At 53.1% G+C, this 16,680-nt stretch overlaps 1 protein-coding gene and 1 long non-coding RNA gene across 3 annotated transcripts in view; both read left to right on the top strand.

The window, feature by feature from the left end:
* LOC140680592 (uncharacterized) overlaps positions 1-16,680 on the top strand; it is a 402,733-nt gene that overhangs the window by 105,521 nt on the left and 280,532 nt on the right. The gene's annotated exons all lie outside the window — the stretch shown is intronic.
* Positions 1,200-1,787, top strand: LOC140680534 (olfactory receptor 14J1-like). Its single transcript, XM_072918321.1, has one exon. The coding sequence runs from the start codon at positions 1,200-1,202 to the stop codon at positions 1,785-1,787; it is 588 nt and encodes a 195-aa protein (XP_072774422.1).

Consider the following 16,680-nt stretch of genomic DNA (forward strand, 5'->3'; position numbering starts at 1 on the left):
AACTGTGACTTTGGGTGGTCAGTGTCTCTGCTGGGAGCCTCCCAAAGGGCCTTCAGCCACTCCTCGGCCCCGGACAGCAGCAGCATCACCTCTGCAGGGCCCAGCAGGGCTCTCCTGAGCTGCCCTTGCCCAGCTGCACACAGAGCCTGCCCCAGCCAGGGCCCTGCACACAGGCAGGTTTCTGTAGGGCCGGGCCGAGGGCACACAGGGTGGGATGGGCTCTGTGAGCGCTGGCAGGGACAAGGCACCTCTCAGGAGGGAATGTCCAGGCCCAGGGAGATGCTCAGTGAAGGAGAGGGGGCTGAGCAGAGCAGTGCTGGGGGAACAAGCCCATCCAGCCCCTCACCTGCCCTCAGCCACAGGGAATCCTTTGCCTCTCACATCTCTCAGTGGCAAACTCTGAGTGCAGCAGGAATGCTTGGGATTTTTGACCTCAGAGAGCCAGGAATGATGTGTGGGTAGGAAAACAATTCCTTAAACCAGCTCCTGCCATTTCCCTTAGAAGTGGTAGTGCAGATGGTACCATGCCTTCCTGCAATAGGAATTATTCCCCTGACAAATCCTGAGTACTCAGCCTTGTCCCTCTGCCACAGGGCCACAAACCCAGGGAAGCAGGGCAGGGATGGCTCCTCGAGAGCCCCCACGCTCAGGTCTGGCTGCTCCTGGCACACTCAGCCAGCACAACTGGAGCTCAGGCAGGGACCTGGGTGAAGGTTTTCCCAGAGCAGGAACAAGGGTGGGTGAGTCCCAGCAGGACAGTCTGCAGGGAATGGCCCAGGTTTGGCTCCAAACAGCCTCTCCTGACTTGTCACTGTCCTTTCTCCATGAACAGGTGCCCACGTGCAGCCACAGCAAATGTCCAACAGCAGCTCCATCAGCCACTTCCTCCTGCTGGCACTGGCAGACACGCGGCAGCTGCAGCTCCTGCACTTCTGCCTCTTCCTGGGATCTCCCTGGCTGCCCTCCTGGGCAACGGCCTCATCATCAGCGCCGTAGCCTGCGGCCACCACCTGCACACGCCCATGTTCTTCTTCCTGCTCCACCTGGCCCTCAGCGACCTGGGCTCCATCTGCACCACTGTCCCCAAAGCCCTGCACAATTCCCTCTGGGACACCAGGCACATCTCCTACACAGGATGTGCTGCTCAGGTTTTTCTGCTTATCTTCTTTCTTGGATCAGAGTATTTCCTCCTGACCATCATGTGCTACGACCGCTACGTGTCCATCTGCAAACCCCTGCACTACGGGACCCTCCTGGGCAGCAGAGCTTGTGCCCACATGGCAGCAGCTGCCTGGGCCAGTGGCTTTCTCTATTCACTGCTGCACACAGCCAATACATTTTCCCTGCCCCTGTGCCATGGCAATAGCCTGGGCCAGTTCTTCTGTGAAGTCCCACAGATCCTCAAGCTCACCTGTGCCAAATCCTACCTCAGAGAACTTGGACTCATTGCTGTTACTGTGTCTGTGGGATTTGGTTGTTTTGTGTTCATGGTTTTCTCCTATGTGCAGATTTTCAGGGCTGTGCTGAGGATCCCCTCTGAGCAGGGACGGCACAAAGCCTTTTCCACCTGCCTCCCTCACCTGGCTGTGGTCTCCCTGTTTGTCAGCACTGTAATATTTGCTTACCTGAAGCCTCCCTCCATGTCCTCCCCATCCCTGGATCTGGCCCTGTCAGTTCTGTACTCGGTGGTGCCTCCAGCCCTGAACCCCCTCATCTACAGCCTGAGGAACCAGGAGCTCAAGGCTGCAGTGAGGAGACTGATGACTGGATGCTTTCAGGGACATTAAAGTGATTGGCAATTTCTGCAAATCAGTTTAAATACAAGTCATCTGTGGTACTTCTTGTTGCTTTAACTGTGGGGATTGTTTTCCCCTTTTACTTTCTTCATATTGTCCACAATAAATATAATTTTAGTTCCATTTCTCATATTGTTACTCAACATATCCCCTGTGCCCACAGACTGTGTCAATTAGGGGCTGCACTCTTAGTGGCTTCAAAGGAACTAAAGGATCTCCCAGCCAAGTTTTCTGTAGAGATGCCCTTTTGTTGCCTTCTCTGGAGCTGCAGCAGCAATGTCTGTGTGCAGAGCTGGGGCAGATCAGTGCTGGCACAGCAGCTCTGGTCCTGCTGGCCACACCATTCCTGATCCAGGCCAGGAGCCATTGGCCTTCTTGGCCACCTGGGCACACTGCTGGCTCATGTCCAGCCTGCTGTCCATCAGTCCCTGCAGGTCCCTTTCTGCCTGGCTGCTGTCCAGCCCCTCTGTCCCCAGCCTGTAGCACTGCAGGGGTTGTTGTGGCCAAAGTGCAGGACCCGGCACTTGGACTTGTTAAACCTCACCTTGATGGATTTGGGCCCTGGATCCAGCCTGTCCAGGGCCCTGTGCAGAGCCCTCCTACCCTCCAGCAGACCCACACTCACACCCAGCTTGGTGTCATCTGCAAAGATGTCCTTGGTTCCATGTGTCCCTTCAGTGTCACAATGTCCCTTTGGTTGCACCAGGCCCTGCACTGTCACACTGGTCTCCTTGGTTCCATGGGGCCCCAAAATGTGACAATGGACTCCTTGGTTCCATGGGGCTTCACAGTGTCACAATGTTCTCGTTGGTGCCGCAGTTTCACAGTGGCCCCTCGGTTCCATGGGGCCCCAGGGTGTCACAAAGGCCCCATGGTCACATGAGGTCCCACACTGTCACAATGCTCTCCGTGGTTCCACAAGTCCCCTCAGTGTCACAATGGACTCCTTGTCTCCATGAGGCCACACAGTGTCACAAGGGCCTTCCAGATTCCTGGAGGCCCGAGAGTGTCACAGTGGCCCCTTGGTTACACAAGGTCCTGCAGTGTCACAATGTCCCCAGGGTTCCATGAGGCCCCGCAGTGTCAGAAGGGCCCCTTGGTTCCCCTGGGCCCTGGACTCTCCCAATGCTCTCCTTGGTTTCGCAGTGTCACAGTGGTGAAACCCCTCGGTTACACGAGGCCCCGCAGTGTCACAATGGCCTCTGTGGTTCCACCAGGACCCAGTGTCACAGGGACTCCCTGGTTCCATTGGGCCCCAGAGCACCACAATGGAGCCCTGGTTCTATGGGGCTGCACAGTGTCACCATGGTCCTTTTAGTTCCACCAGGCCCTGCAGGGTCACAATGGTCCCAGAGTGTCCCAATCATCACAGAATGACAGAATCAAATAGGCTGGAAAAGACCTTTGGGATCATCAAGTCCAACCAATGCCCTAATACCACCTTGTCACCCAGACCATGCCACTGAGTGCCACTGGAGAGGGACAGTGACTCTGCCACCTCCCCCCTGGCCTGACCCTTCCAATGCCCACTCACCCTTTCTGTGAAGAACTTCTTCCTCTTGTCCAGCCTAAACCTCCCCTGGTGCAGCTGAAGGCTGTGTCTTCTTGTCCTGCCCTCCAGCAGATCCACACTCACACCCAGCTTGGTGTCACCTGCAAATTTGGGGATGGTGGGCTCGATCCCCTCCCCCAGATCATCAGTGAAGATGTTAAACAGGACTGGGCCCAACACAGATCCCTGGGGACAGCACCAGGGACTGGACACCAGCTGGGTGCAGCACCATCCCCACCCCTCTCTGGGCCCAGCCTCCAGCCAGCTCTTCCATCTCCCAGCCAGGAGGGAACCTGCCCAAGCCGTGGGCTGCAGCTTTTCCAGGGAATGCTGTCACAGACAGTGTCAAAGGCTTTGCTGAAGTCCAGATGGACACATCCACAGCCTTTCCCACATCCACAGGTGGGTCACCTGGTTAGAAAAGGAGATCAGGGTGCTCAGGCAGGACCTGCCCCTCCTAAATCCACGCTGGCTGGCTCTGACCCCTCGGCCATCCTGTGGGTGCCCTGTGGTGGCACTCAAGGTGATCTGTTCCATAACCTTGCCGGGCACCGAGGTCAGGCTGACAGTCCTGGAGCTCCCCAGATCCTCCTTCCAGCCCTTCCTGGGGATGGGCTCACACTGGCACCTCCAGTGCTCTGGGACCTCCCTGGTGAGCCAGGACTGATGGTAAATGATGGGGAGCAGCTTGGGGAGCTCATCCACCAGCTCCCTCCTCCCCCTAGGATGGATCCCATCCCATCCCATACACCTGTGAGCATCTGAGTGGCTCAGCAGGTCACCAGCTGCTTCCTCCTGGATTACAGGGGGCTGTTCTGCTCCCTGTGCCCATCTGCCAGCTCAGGAGAACTCTTGTCCTGAGGACAACCTGTCCATGTATTGAAAATTGAGACAAACAAGGTGTTATGTAGTTTGTCCTTTTCCTTATCTTGGGTTACTCTATTCTCTGCTGCATCCAATAAAGAGTAGAAATTCTCCTTCCCCCTCTTTTTGCTGTAAATTTTTAAAATAAAAACTATTTTTATTCCGTTTACAAAAGCTGCCAGGTTAAGTTCTAATTGAGCTTTCATGTCCCAACTTCTCTCTCTGAATGACCTTTCAACATCCTTAAATGTCGGAATCTGTGGGTATTGATGATTCCGAGATTGTAGAAAGTCTCTGTCTTTCTGCCCCGTTGCCAAAGCAGAAGCCATAATTGGTCTGCGCTGTTTTCAAGGTTGTTTATTCTGTTTATCTCTAACATGTTCTGCTGCCCTGCCGCAGCTCTGTCCTGCAGGGCAGCGTGTGGGGCTCTGCCCCCAGTGGGATGTTACAAACATTAAATACCAGAAACTACCTGTGCTATATTTACAATAATGTGCCAATATCTGTCACCTACGTTAAACAGTGTGTCCCCAGCCTAAACCAACAGAAAAATGCCAACACCACAGTGAAACATGGAGGGCATGAAGAAGGAGGAAAAGGACAAGACACACCCAATTTCCTCCATCTTGTCCCCTCTGAACCCCTAATCTAGAAACCTAAAATTTTACTTTTGCACCCGTGTCACACTTAATTATTCCTTATATAAAACACTCAGAGCTTGTAATTCATCCTGTAAGATTGAAAACTCCTCTCCATGGACAGAAATCAGAGACAGAGTCTCTCGGGGCTCTGTACAGGGGGTTCCTGACCCCTGCCAGGGTCCCAGGCAATCCAGGGCAGACAGAGGGAAGCCCTGGATTCCCACACTTAAACACTTCCTGATTTGCGAGTAATTTCTTCACCTGAGTTCCCACAAAAGCTCCATGGGCAGCCAGGACAATCATTTTCCTCACCACCTCATCTTTTGCCACACTGGGACAGGCTGCTCCTTCCCCCTTAAGATTACTTTCCTGAAATGTGTCCATCCTCCCTGGACCCCTTTGTTTTTAAGGGCTGTTTCCCTTAAAAATCAGTATCTGATTTGGAAATCCCCAAATCAGCATCCTAAACAGGCCAAAGTCTGCCCTTCCTAATTCCAGCGCAGAAGTTTTATTGCTGCCCCTCCTTCTTTCACAGATCATTGAAAACTTGATTATTTCATGGTCCCTGTGCCCCAGGCAGCCTCCGACCCCCACATCTGCCACCAGCCCTTCTCTGTTTGTGAACAGCAGGAGACAGAGCTTTCCTTGGGAGTGCAGTGTTACCAAAAATTCGGTGAAACAGAAAACTCCTTAACACCAGTGCAGCATTAAGAAGCAGCATTCTTTATTCAGCTGGATGCACAGGGGACAGCTCCTCCCAAAGCCGAGCATGCTGAGTACAGGAAAGTTTCTGTTCATGTTCTGTATTTTGCACACATATACATTGATAGTCCTGGACTAAACACACATCTGATAATCATTTCCCCAAAACCATTAACATATTTCCCTTCTCCTTTACCCATGTGTTCTTCTGTCCTGGGGGTCTCTCTGGTGGTTCCTGGTGGTCGTGGACCCCAATGTTCCCGTGGGCCTGGCTGAGCTGTCAGGACACTGAGGCTGGTGAACTTCCAGTTCCCCTTCTCCCACAATGGGCACTGTGTGGTTTCCATGGGCCTGGGGTGTTGGAGAACAAGCTCCAGGCATCAGCTCACCTGGTGGAGACAATTTATCACCTGGTGACATGAGGTCACAGAGTGGGCTATGACATCACAGAGTGGGTTATGTGAGGTCATCGAGCAGCTACGGCATCAAAGACAGTCTCTGTGACCTCACAGAGCTGGCTGTGACATCACAGTATTGGCTGTGACATCAGAGACCTGCTGTGTGACATTACAGAATGGGCTGTGACATCACAGAGGGGCTGTGTGACATCCCAGGAGGGCTCTGTGAGGTCACTGGGTTGGTCACTCTGCCCCAGCTCCCCCTCACAGTTTCTCCCAACAAGTCCAATGCTGTTCATGCCCAGCAGGGTCCCTGTCCCCCAGCATCCCCCTGGTCCACCTGGAGCCACAGCCTCCACCAAAGGATGTTCTACAGGATCCACCCCAGAGCCTGACACGGGGACAAGGGGCCAGGGCTGTGTGACCAGGACATCAAGGATGTGGATTATCCAGGTCCCTGTGGCCTGGGTTGGGTTCCCCAGGGCAGGAAAGATGTCTGGCAGCTGGAGCAGGGTTAGGGAAAGGCCTGCAAGGTGGGGCTGGAGCCCTTGGGCTGTGAGCAGAGGCTGAGGGAGCTGGGCTTGTCCAGCCCGGAGCAGGGAAGGCTGAGGGGCTCCTCATCCCAGCCTGGCAGTGCCAGCGAGGAGGGGATGGAGAACACAGAGCCAGGCTCTTCACCAGGGGGCCTGGTGGGAGACAAAACCCAAAAGCAGCCTGACCCTCTTCTCCACCCACCACTGACAGTCTGCAAACTGGGAATTGTTTGAGCTGCTTTACCCCCACTCCAGGATGAGCATCCTGATACAAAAATTTAATTCAGTTTATATCTATGACAGAATCATGTTTTCAGAAGTAAATTTTAATTTGGAAATCATTTGGGGATGGTCACTCATTAGACACTTCTGGGACGTTGCACATAGCTCAAGGATGAGTGCGATTGTTATTAAATTGTGTCCTGTTCAACCATGGTCTGTTGGTCATGAGGAGAAACTTTCTGTGCGTCTGAGTCTCACCAGTTCCTGACCCCCAAAGGACACAAACCTGATGAGTTGTGGTTCCCACTCCAGTGGTGGCACTTGGAGCTCCCTCCATCCCCAGAGCAGAGCTCCCTTGTCCCAGAAAGTCCCTGGCAATTCAGGGATGAAGGAAACAGAACAGGCTGTGGGGATCAGGGCCAGGCCACGGCCAGGGATTTGGGGTGGTTGTGAGACCAGGGCAGGACCCGGCCCTTGGCCTTGGTGAACCTCATCCCATTGTCCTGGGCCCATGGCTCCAGCCTGTCCAGATCCCTCTGCAGAGCTTCCTGCCCTCCAGCACAGCCACACTCCCACCCAGCCTGGGCTCACCTGGAACTGCCTGAGGGTGCCCTCGATTGCCTCGTCCAGATCAGCAATAAAGAGATTTCACTGACCTGGCCCCAGTGCTGAGCCCTGGGGACACCCCTGGATGTGGCTCCATTCCTCAGCTGCTCCATTCCCAGAGCAGCCAGGCCTGAGCAGAGCTGTGGGGCCAGAGCCGGCTGGGCTGTGCTGGGGAGAGGCCCTTGGTGCTGCCCAGAGCTCAGGGCAGCTGGCAGAGCTTGCAGGGAGCTGGGCTGGGCTGGGAGAGCCTGGCACAGAAACCATCAGTGTCCATCTCAGCCTGGCTGAGCGGGCAGGAGCAGGAAGATCATCCAAGGTCCACAAGTTCTCTGTGTGAGAGCTGAGCTGGTGACCCCCTGAGCCCTCCCAAGTGCTGGGGCTGCACCTGCAGCTCCAGAGGAGATGTGACAGATGGGAGCAGAGACAAATAATTCCTGGTGGACTCTTTCTTGGGTTTGCTTATACAGGTGACCTGGATCCATATGTAGACGAGGTGTTTTGTGTCAGATAACACTATGGGAGTGATAAGAATAATATTTTTTAACTAAAAATTATATTTCATGCATAATGCACAATGAGAAAAAAAATACACGTAGGATCAAATGAGCATCTGAATTTTTCAGAGGATGAGAGACTCATTTATGTTCCAGCTGCCAAACCCGCTCAAATACTTTCCTCAGGGCTTCCTTGAGATGAGAGGTGACCACCAGAAGCCAAGGCCAGCCAGAGCTGTCTGTCCTGGCAGATTTTGGGTGGGATTACCCTTGCATATAGGGAATTTTTCAGGGGGAGTATAAATTTTGGCTGTGGACACCTGGAAACATGGATGGTTCTTTTCCATAAGAAGGAAAGCACAGAGCCCCACTTCTCCAGGGGCTGATGAGAGGCAGCCCTTGATGTTCCAAGATCAGCTGGACCTGTCAGGTGGCCCCTGGGAGGCCAAGCCAGCCAGACCTGTTCCATGTTCCCTTGGTTTCATGGCGCTCTGCCGTGTCCCAATGTTCTGCTTGCTTCTGAAGTGTGGCCCCTTCCTTCCATGAGGCCCCGCAGGGTGACAATGGCCCTTGGGTTCCACAAGGCCCCACAGTGTCACAATGGTCTCCACAGAAAGGAAACCACAGAGCCCCTGTGTTTCAGGGTCTGATGAATTCTGCAGTCACCAGAGGCCAAGGCCAGCCAGACCTGTCTGTCATGGCAGCTTTTGTGTAGGAGCAATCTTTGACTATCGGACTTCTGGGGCTGGAATCCCAATTTCGGCCATGGACACCTGGCTGAAAGAGGGAGATGGATGAAGCATGAAAAAGAAAGACAATTGTTTTTCATAGAAAGGAAAGGGCAGAGCCCCAGTGTTGCAGGGCAGAACAGGGAGACCACCAGAGGCCAAGGCAAGCCAGGGCAGTCTGTCCTGGCAGCTTTTGTCTGGGAGAAACCCTTGCATATAGGGAATTTTGGAGGAAAAGTACCAATTTTGGCCATGGTTGCCTGTGCAGGAGGGATGGTTCTTTTCCACAGGAAGAAAAGGACAGAGCCTCAGTGTTTGAAGGCAGGTGAGAGCCAGCTCTCAGGAAGACAAGGTCAAACAGACTTGTTGGTAATGGCAGCTTTTGTTTAAGATCAATCCCTGGATATTGGGAATTTTGAGGGGGGAATCCCATTTTGGCCACGGATGCTTGATTGAGAAGGGCAGTTCTTTTCCATTTGAAGGAAAGCCCAGAGCCCCAGGGCTCTGCTTCAGGGGTACATGAGAAGAAACCCTCAACATGCCAAGGGCAGTTGGACCAGTCAGGCCAAGCCAACCAGACCTGTTACCTGTTCCCTTAGACCCATGGGGCCCTGCAGGGTCACAAAGGTGGTGTCATATTGGATCCTTGGTTCCATGATGCCCAGATGTGTCACACTTGGCTCTTGTTTCCATGGGGCTCCATAGTGTCACAATGGTCCCTTGCTTCCATGAGGCCTTGCAGGGTCACAGGGGTCTCCTTGGTGCCACAGGATCACAATGGACCCTTGGTTCCATGGGCACTCACAGTGTCAGAAGGGTCTCCTTGTTTCCATGAGGCCCTGCAGATCCCCTTGATTCAACGAGGCCTCAAAGTGTCAGAATGGCCTTCAGTATTCCAATAGGCCCCACAATGTCACAATGGACCTTTGGTTCCGTGGGGTCCCACACTGTTCCATGAATCCTTAGTTCCATGGGGCCCTGTAGCTCCTTGGTTCCATGGTGCCACACAGTGTGACAACTGCCCTTGGCCTGCCAACACTCCATAGCGTCACAATGGCCCCTCGGTTCAATGAGGCCTTGTGGTGTCACAATGGTTCAGTGAGGCCTTTAGTGTCACAAGAGTGTCCCTGATTCCGTAAGTGTTGGAACCCTGGATGCTGAGAATTTTAACCTTGCTGTGCTGAAAGGCACAGATTTGCAAGAGAACACTGCGTTTGACCTGAGTCTGATGAGAAGGCTTCCAAAATTGATTAATAGCACTGGGGATACAGGTGCATAGTTGGTTAGAGGTGTATACTACCACAGGGTGGAAAACTTAGAGTTTGGGGGTTTAGAACATAGTAATAAATATAAAGCATATGGAGGTTTTAGGGTGGAGACAGGTTCTTCTTATTTACCTTCTTCTTACCTCCTTCTTCATGGGTTTGGGTGATATTTTGTGACTGGACAGAAAATCCTGCATTGCAGGCTTCAAGGGATCAGTTATTGGGTTAAAAGGGAAAATAATTTTGTAAGGACTCAGGAGCCTCCAGGATGGTTTGGATGGATTCAAACAAGAGATCTCTGTTGGTTGCTCTTAGAATATAAGGTTTATTAGGGATGGTGAAAGGTCCTGCCTGGAGCTGCCAGACGAAGCACGTGGCAGGGCCTGAGGTGATGGGGGAGGAGAGAGACAAAGGGAAGAGAGGGTGCTCTAGGAGAGCAGGGATTCCAAGAGGGGGAAGATCTAAGAGAGGGGAAGTCCCAAGAGGGCGTCTGGCCTGCCAGAAATGCCTCCCTTGTGCTCTCCAAGATGCACAGGGAGAGCCAGTGAGCAGGACATTTGGGAGGCAAACCTTCCAAGCCTTTTCTGAGGCCAGGCACACACCAAGATCAGCCAAGACTCTCCACCACACTGCCTGGCCCACCCAGCCCAGTCTGTGCTGGCCCTGGGCCACAGCAGCTCCCAGCAAGCAGGAGGCAAATGCATATTGCCAAGAGCTGAAACACAGCAGACAGGGAAGATGTGAAAAGTGAGTTTGTAAAGGCCTTTTAATTCACAGCTCCCACAGAGAGCTTTGGGGCTCACAGATGGACAGAGATGGTTCTGCTCACCCCTCTGTCCAAAGGGGGGGTAACACACGCTGCTGCAGGTGCTTGGGTTGGTCCCTGCAGGTCCAGGTGGATGCCAAACCTGCTCTTCACAGCCTTCTCCCTTCCCCTGCCCCTCTGCCAAGTGCAGCGGGCCTCAAGGACTGAAAGGAGCACAGAGAGCCAAAGGGGGACACTTGCACCTGCCTCACTGGGAGCTCCCTGGGAAGCACTTTCCTTGAGAAGCAAGCCCCTGTCCTCCAAATGCATTTCCCCAAATGTGCGGCTTTTCTGCTCAACACCAACACACCCTTAGGAAACGCTGGCAAGGCTGAAGGACTTCATGTCCTTTCAGCACAGGCACTCCAGCTCTAGCTCCTATTCCCCCAAGTGCCTTTCCAGGTGGAGGCTCAGACGTGCAGCCCCAGGCCCTCTACAAACACAAGCTGCTCAGTGCCTCTTCACCTGCCTCAACTCCTGCCTGCGCCCACGGCACCAAGACCAGGCTGTTCCCAGCCAGAGCCCAGAGCCCTGCTCCCGCAGGACGCTCTTGCCAGCACCTTCCAGGCCTCTCTGCTGTGCACACAGCGCTTTTCATGCCCGCTCCCAACAGGCTCTGGAAGGCAGAGCACAGCCTGGCTGCCTCTGCCACCAGCACAGCCCAAACACAGGCGGAGGAAGAAGCAGCAGGGGCTGTTTTGCGGCCATGCCCAAGAGAGACTGGAAGGGTGCCCTCCCTCTGCTCTCACTTGCTTGGCTTTCTGACTGGCTCTGAGCCTGGGGCTGCCATTCCTCACTTGTGGGGACCAGAACCACAGCCGGGATCCCGGCACTGCCTGAGAGTGCTCCGGGCACTGGCAGAGTCGCGCGTCCCAGTCTGGGGCACCGCGCTGCTGCTTCCTTTGCCCTCAGGCACACCCAAAGCTCCCTGCTAAGCCTGGATGGTCGCTGGTTCGGCCCTCTCCCTGATCCTCTGCAGGGATGGAGCACTGCTGAGCTTTCTGGAAGCTATTCCTGAAAACTTCCAGCATTCCAAGCTCCTTTGCCCTCCGTGGAAGCTTGCCATGGAATCCCTCACAGCTGCCTTCAGAGCATACTCAGCTTGGCTCTTCCAAATTCCAGGGGCTCCAGGCTGCTCAGCAAGATCTGCAACTCCACAGGGTTGTGGAACTGCACCTTCAGCACAGGCACCTCTCCAGCCTGATCTGCCCTCGTTCTGTGTGTGTGTGCACAGAACACGGCGTGGAAGAGAACAGCAGCAGGGGCCTGTGTGTCCCAGGGCCCGGGATTTGTGCCGCTTCAGCTCCACAGAGATGCAGGTAAGGGGGAGAAACCAAACTGTTTATTAATGGAAGGGAAAGGGAAGGGATGAGATGGGGGCCAAAAAAAGGGAATAGGCAGCGTTTGAGGGCTGGAGGGAGGGAGCTGTCAACAGGGAGGGGGAAGGCAGCAGCTATGGGAGCTTGCAGCAGGCACAGCTGTGGCCAGCATCAGGTGTGCCAGGGGCTCCAGTGACATTGAGTCCTGCTGCTCTCTTCACTGTCTCCTGGTACTCTGCTTGGGAGCCTGGTTCTCTGAATTCAGCAGATGACCTTAGTTCTGCATCTTTGTCCAAAAATTGCCTGAATTTCCAGGTTAGTGGAGGATGGGCTGTCATCTTCGCTCATGGCTTGAAGGGCTGGAAGACAGATAAACAACCACAGTGAGAGACCAGGGGCTGTGTGACATCACAGAGAGCTGTGTGACATCACAGGGTCTGTGTAACATCACAGGGGCTGTGTGACATCACAGGTCCTGAGTGACATCACAGAGAGCTTTGTGACATCACAGATCCTGTGTGACATCACAGATCCTGTGTGACATCACAGAAACATTCATGTGACTTCACAGAATGTTGTGTGACTTCACAGAATGCTGTGTGACATCACAGGGGCTATGTGACATCACAGAGAGCTGTGTGACATCACAGAGAGCTGTGTGACATCACAGGGGCTGTGTGACATCACAGGTCCTATGTGACATCACAGAGAGCTGTGTGACATCACAGAGAGCTGTGTGATGTCACAGAGATGTCAGTGTGACATCACAGAGATGTCCGTGTGTCCTAGTTTAGGGCAAATTTGGGGAAAACCCCCTGAAAGGAGCCCCCAGGAAACCCCCACGGCCCCTCCCCACCCACCTGGTTCAGGGAAAATTCCCTCTGAGAGGGAAGTGGAAAAGAACCTGTTTATTCAACACCAAAGCACTCCCCAGCACCAAAACAATTAACAACACAAGATGACAACAAAACTCTTTCACCCCTCTGAAGAGCTGAACAAATCCAGAAGGTCTTTCCTGGGAGTGGTCGCCCGGGTCTGGACGCTGGGGATGGCTGCTGCAGATCACCAAATGCAGGCTCCTGGTGTTCCTTGGTGTTTCCCAGATCCCAGTCCAGAGCAGGCTGGATGATATTCAGAAAGAGGAAGGGAAAAAAGCAACAGTCCAGGGAAAGAATTGGACTGCTTAACCTAACTAGGAAGCAAAGCAAGAAAGCAGGCAAAGCAAGCAAGCCAAGCAAGCAAGCAAAAGCAAAGCCAGCCAGCCAGCCCTAGCCTTTTCTAGCTTTCCAGCAGACATGGGGGGAGGTGAACCAGATGATAACACAGCAAAACAAACCTTCACTTTCAGAGTCAGTTCTGAAAGCACAGAACATAATATCAAACGTAAACAGAACACACGATTGGAGATACAAACACCATAACAGTCACCCTAGGACATTCCACCCCTTATCTCCATATCTTCAACATCATGTAAAAACTCCATCAAGTTAAAACTTGTATCTTTCACTTACTCATACCTTCTTTCTCATGTCTGTGTGTTTTCATGCACAGACATTGACAGTAACATCCAGCAAACAGTGATATTTGCACAATAGTTTCACCCCACAATCAGATCTCCCTGAGGTACACATCGTGTTGTTCCATCTCTCTGCATTATCCACCATGTACAACCTGGTCCCTGAGCAAAGACAATCCCACAAATGGGTTTGTCTGTACTCGAGGCAGGATTGATCCACACTGATTTCCCTAACAAACCTCTGACATGTGCCACTGGGACTTTATCTCCGTCTACTATATTCAGGGGCTCAGACTGGGCAGGACCTGCTCGATTGGTGGAACCTCGGCTGTTAACTAACCAGGTGGCCTTTGCTAAATGTTGCTCCCAATTTTTGAAAGATCCCCCACCCAATGCTTTTAAGGTGGTTTTTAACAGTCCATTGTACCTCTCCACTTTGCCTGCAGCTGGTGCATGGTAGGGGATGTGGTACACCCACTCAATGCCATGTTCCCTAGCCCAGGTGTTGATAAGGCTGTTCTTGAAATGAGTCCCATGGTCTGACTCAATCCTCTCAGGGGTACCATGCCTCCAAAGGACCTGCTTTTCAAGGCCCAGGATGGTGTTACGGGCTGTAGCATGAGACACAGGGTAGGTTTCCAACCATCCAGTGGTAGCTTCTACCATTGTGAGCACGTAGCGCTTGCCTTGGCGTGTCTGGGGCAGTGTGATGTAGGCAATCTGCCAGGCCTCCCCATACTTGTACTTGGACCACCGCCCACCATACCACAGGGGCTTCACCTGCTTGGCCTGTTTGATGGTAGCGCACGTCTCACAGTCATGGATAACCTGAGAAATACTGTCCATGGTTAGATCCACCCCTCGGTCTCGTGGCATCTCTATAAGTGGCATCTCTACCCTGATGGCCTGAGGCATCATGGGCCCATCATGCTAGGAACAACTCTCCCTTGTGTTCCCAATCGAGGTCTATCTTTGATACCCCTATCTTCGCAGCCTGATCTACCTGCTGATTGTTTTGCTGCTCTTCATTAGCTCTGCTTCTGGGGACATGGGCATCTACATGGCGAACCTTCACAGGTAGCTTCTCTACCCGGGTAGCGATATCTTTCCACTCTTCAGCAGCCCAAATTGGTTTTCCTCTACGCTGCCAGTTAGCTTCTTTCCACCTCTCTAGCCACCCCCACAGAGCATTGGCTACCATCCATGAATCAGTGTAGAGGTAGAGCTTTGGCCACTTCTCCCTTTCTGCAATGTCTAGGGCCAGTTGAACGGCTTTGAGTTCAGCAAACTGGCTTGATCCACCTTCTCCTTCAGTGGCCTCTGCAACCCGTCGTGTGGGACTCCATACAGCTGCTTTCCACTTCCGATTCATCCCTACGATGCGACAGGAACCGTCAGTGAAGAGAGCATAGCGTGTTTCCTCTGCTGGCAGTTGGTTATATGGTGGAGCTTCTTCAGCCCGTGTCACTGGTTCTTCTTCTTCATCTGCGACACCAAAACTTTCACCTTCGGGCCAATTTGTAATTACTTCCAAAATCCCAGGGCGATTCAGCTTACCAATATGGGCACGCTGCGCAATGAGAGCAATCCACTTGCTCCATGTAGCACTGGTGGCATGGTGGGTGGAGGGAACCTTTCCTCTGAACATCCACCCCAGCACCGGTAGTCGGGGTGCCAGGAGGAGTTGTGCTTCTGTGCCAATCACCTCTGAGGCGGCCTGGACTCCCTCGTAGGCGGCCAAGATTTCCTTCTCTGTTGGGGTGTAGTTGGCTTCAGACCCTCTGTAGCTCCGACTCCAAAATCCCAGTGGTCGGCCCCGAGTCTCATCAGGCACCTTCTGCCAAAGGTTCCAGGACAGACCATGGTTCTCGGCTGCAGAGTAGAGCACGTTCTTCACATCTGGTCCTGTCCTGACTGGGCCAAGGGCTACTGCATGAGCAATTTCCTGCTTTATCTGGGCGAAAGCTTGCTGCTGCTCAGGGCCCCAGCAGAAATCATTCTTCTTGCGGGTGACCAGGTAGAGGGGACTCACGATCTGACTGTACTCAGGAATGTGCATTCTCCAAAAACCAATGGCGCCTAAGAAAGCTTGTGTCTCTTTCTTGTTGGTTGGTGGGGACATGGCTGTGATCTTGTTGATGACATCTGTAGGAATCTGACGCCGTCCATCTTGCCACTTCACTCCCAAGAACTGGATCTCTCGAGCAGGTCCCTTCACTTTGCTCTTCTTGATGGCGAAACCAGCTTCCAGGAGGATTCGGATGATTTTCTCTCCTTTCTCAAACACTTCTGCTGCTGTGTTCCCCCGCACAATGATATCATCAATATATTGTAGATGTTCTGGAGCCTCACCCTTTTCTAGTGCAGTCTGGATCAGTCCATGGCAGATGGTGAGGCTGTGCTTCCACCCCTGGGGCAGTCGGTTCCAGGTATATTGCACTCCCCTCCGTGTAAAGGCAAACTGAGGCCTGCATTCTGCTGCCAGAGGAATGGAGAAAAATGCATTGGCAATATCAATAGTGGCGTACCACTTCGCTGCCTTGGACTCCAGCTCGTACTGTAGTTCCAGCATGTCTGGCACAGCAGCGCTCAGTGGTGGAGTCACTTCATTCAATGCACGGTAGTCCACAGTCAATCTCCATTCTCCTTCAGATTTACGCACAGGCCAAATGGGGCTGTTGAAGGGTGAGTGGGTTTTGCTGACCACCCCTTGGCTCTCCAGCTCTCGGATCATCTTATGGATGGGAACCACAGCATCTCGAGTTGTTCTGTACTGTCGACGATGCACTGTTGAAGTGGCAACTGGTACCTTTTGTTCTTCTCCCTTCAAAAGTCCTACTGCAGTTGGATTCTCAGACAGTCCAGGCAAGGTGTTCAGTTGCTGGATGCCCTCTGTCGCTACAGCTGCTATCCCAAATGCCCACCTGAGTCCCTTTGGATCTTTAAAATACCCCCTTCGAAGGTAATCTATGCCCAAAATACATGGGGCCTCTGGGCCAGTCACAATAGGGTGTTTCTTCCACTCATTTCCTGTCAGACTTACATCAGCTTCCACCACGGTAAAGTCCTGTGATCCACCTGTCACACCGGTGATAGAGACAGATTCTGCCCCTACGTGTCTCGATGGAATTAACGTGCATTGTGCACCAGTATCGACCAAAGCCTTATATCTTTGTGGTTCCGATGTGCCAGGCCAGCGAATCCACACAGTCCAGAAAACACGGTTTTCCCTCGCCTCT

Source organism: Taeniopygia guttata, chromosome 25 (assembly GCF_048771995.1).
Source record: "Taeniopygia guttata chromosome 25, bTaeGut7.mat, whole genome shotgun sequence".
Lineage (NCBI taxonomy): Eukaryota > Metazoa > Chordata > Aves > Passeriformes > Estrildidae > Taeniopygia > Taeniopygia guttata.

Coding starts and splice junctions, on each gene's coding strand:
- LOC140680534 (XM_072918321.1), top strand. CDS start 1,200: ATGTGCTACGACCGCTACGTGTCCATCTGCAAACCCCTGCACTACGGG.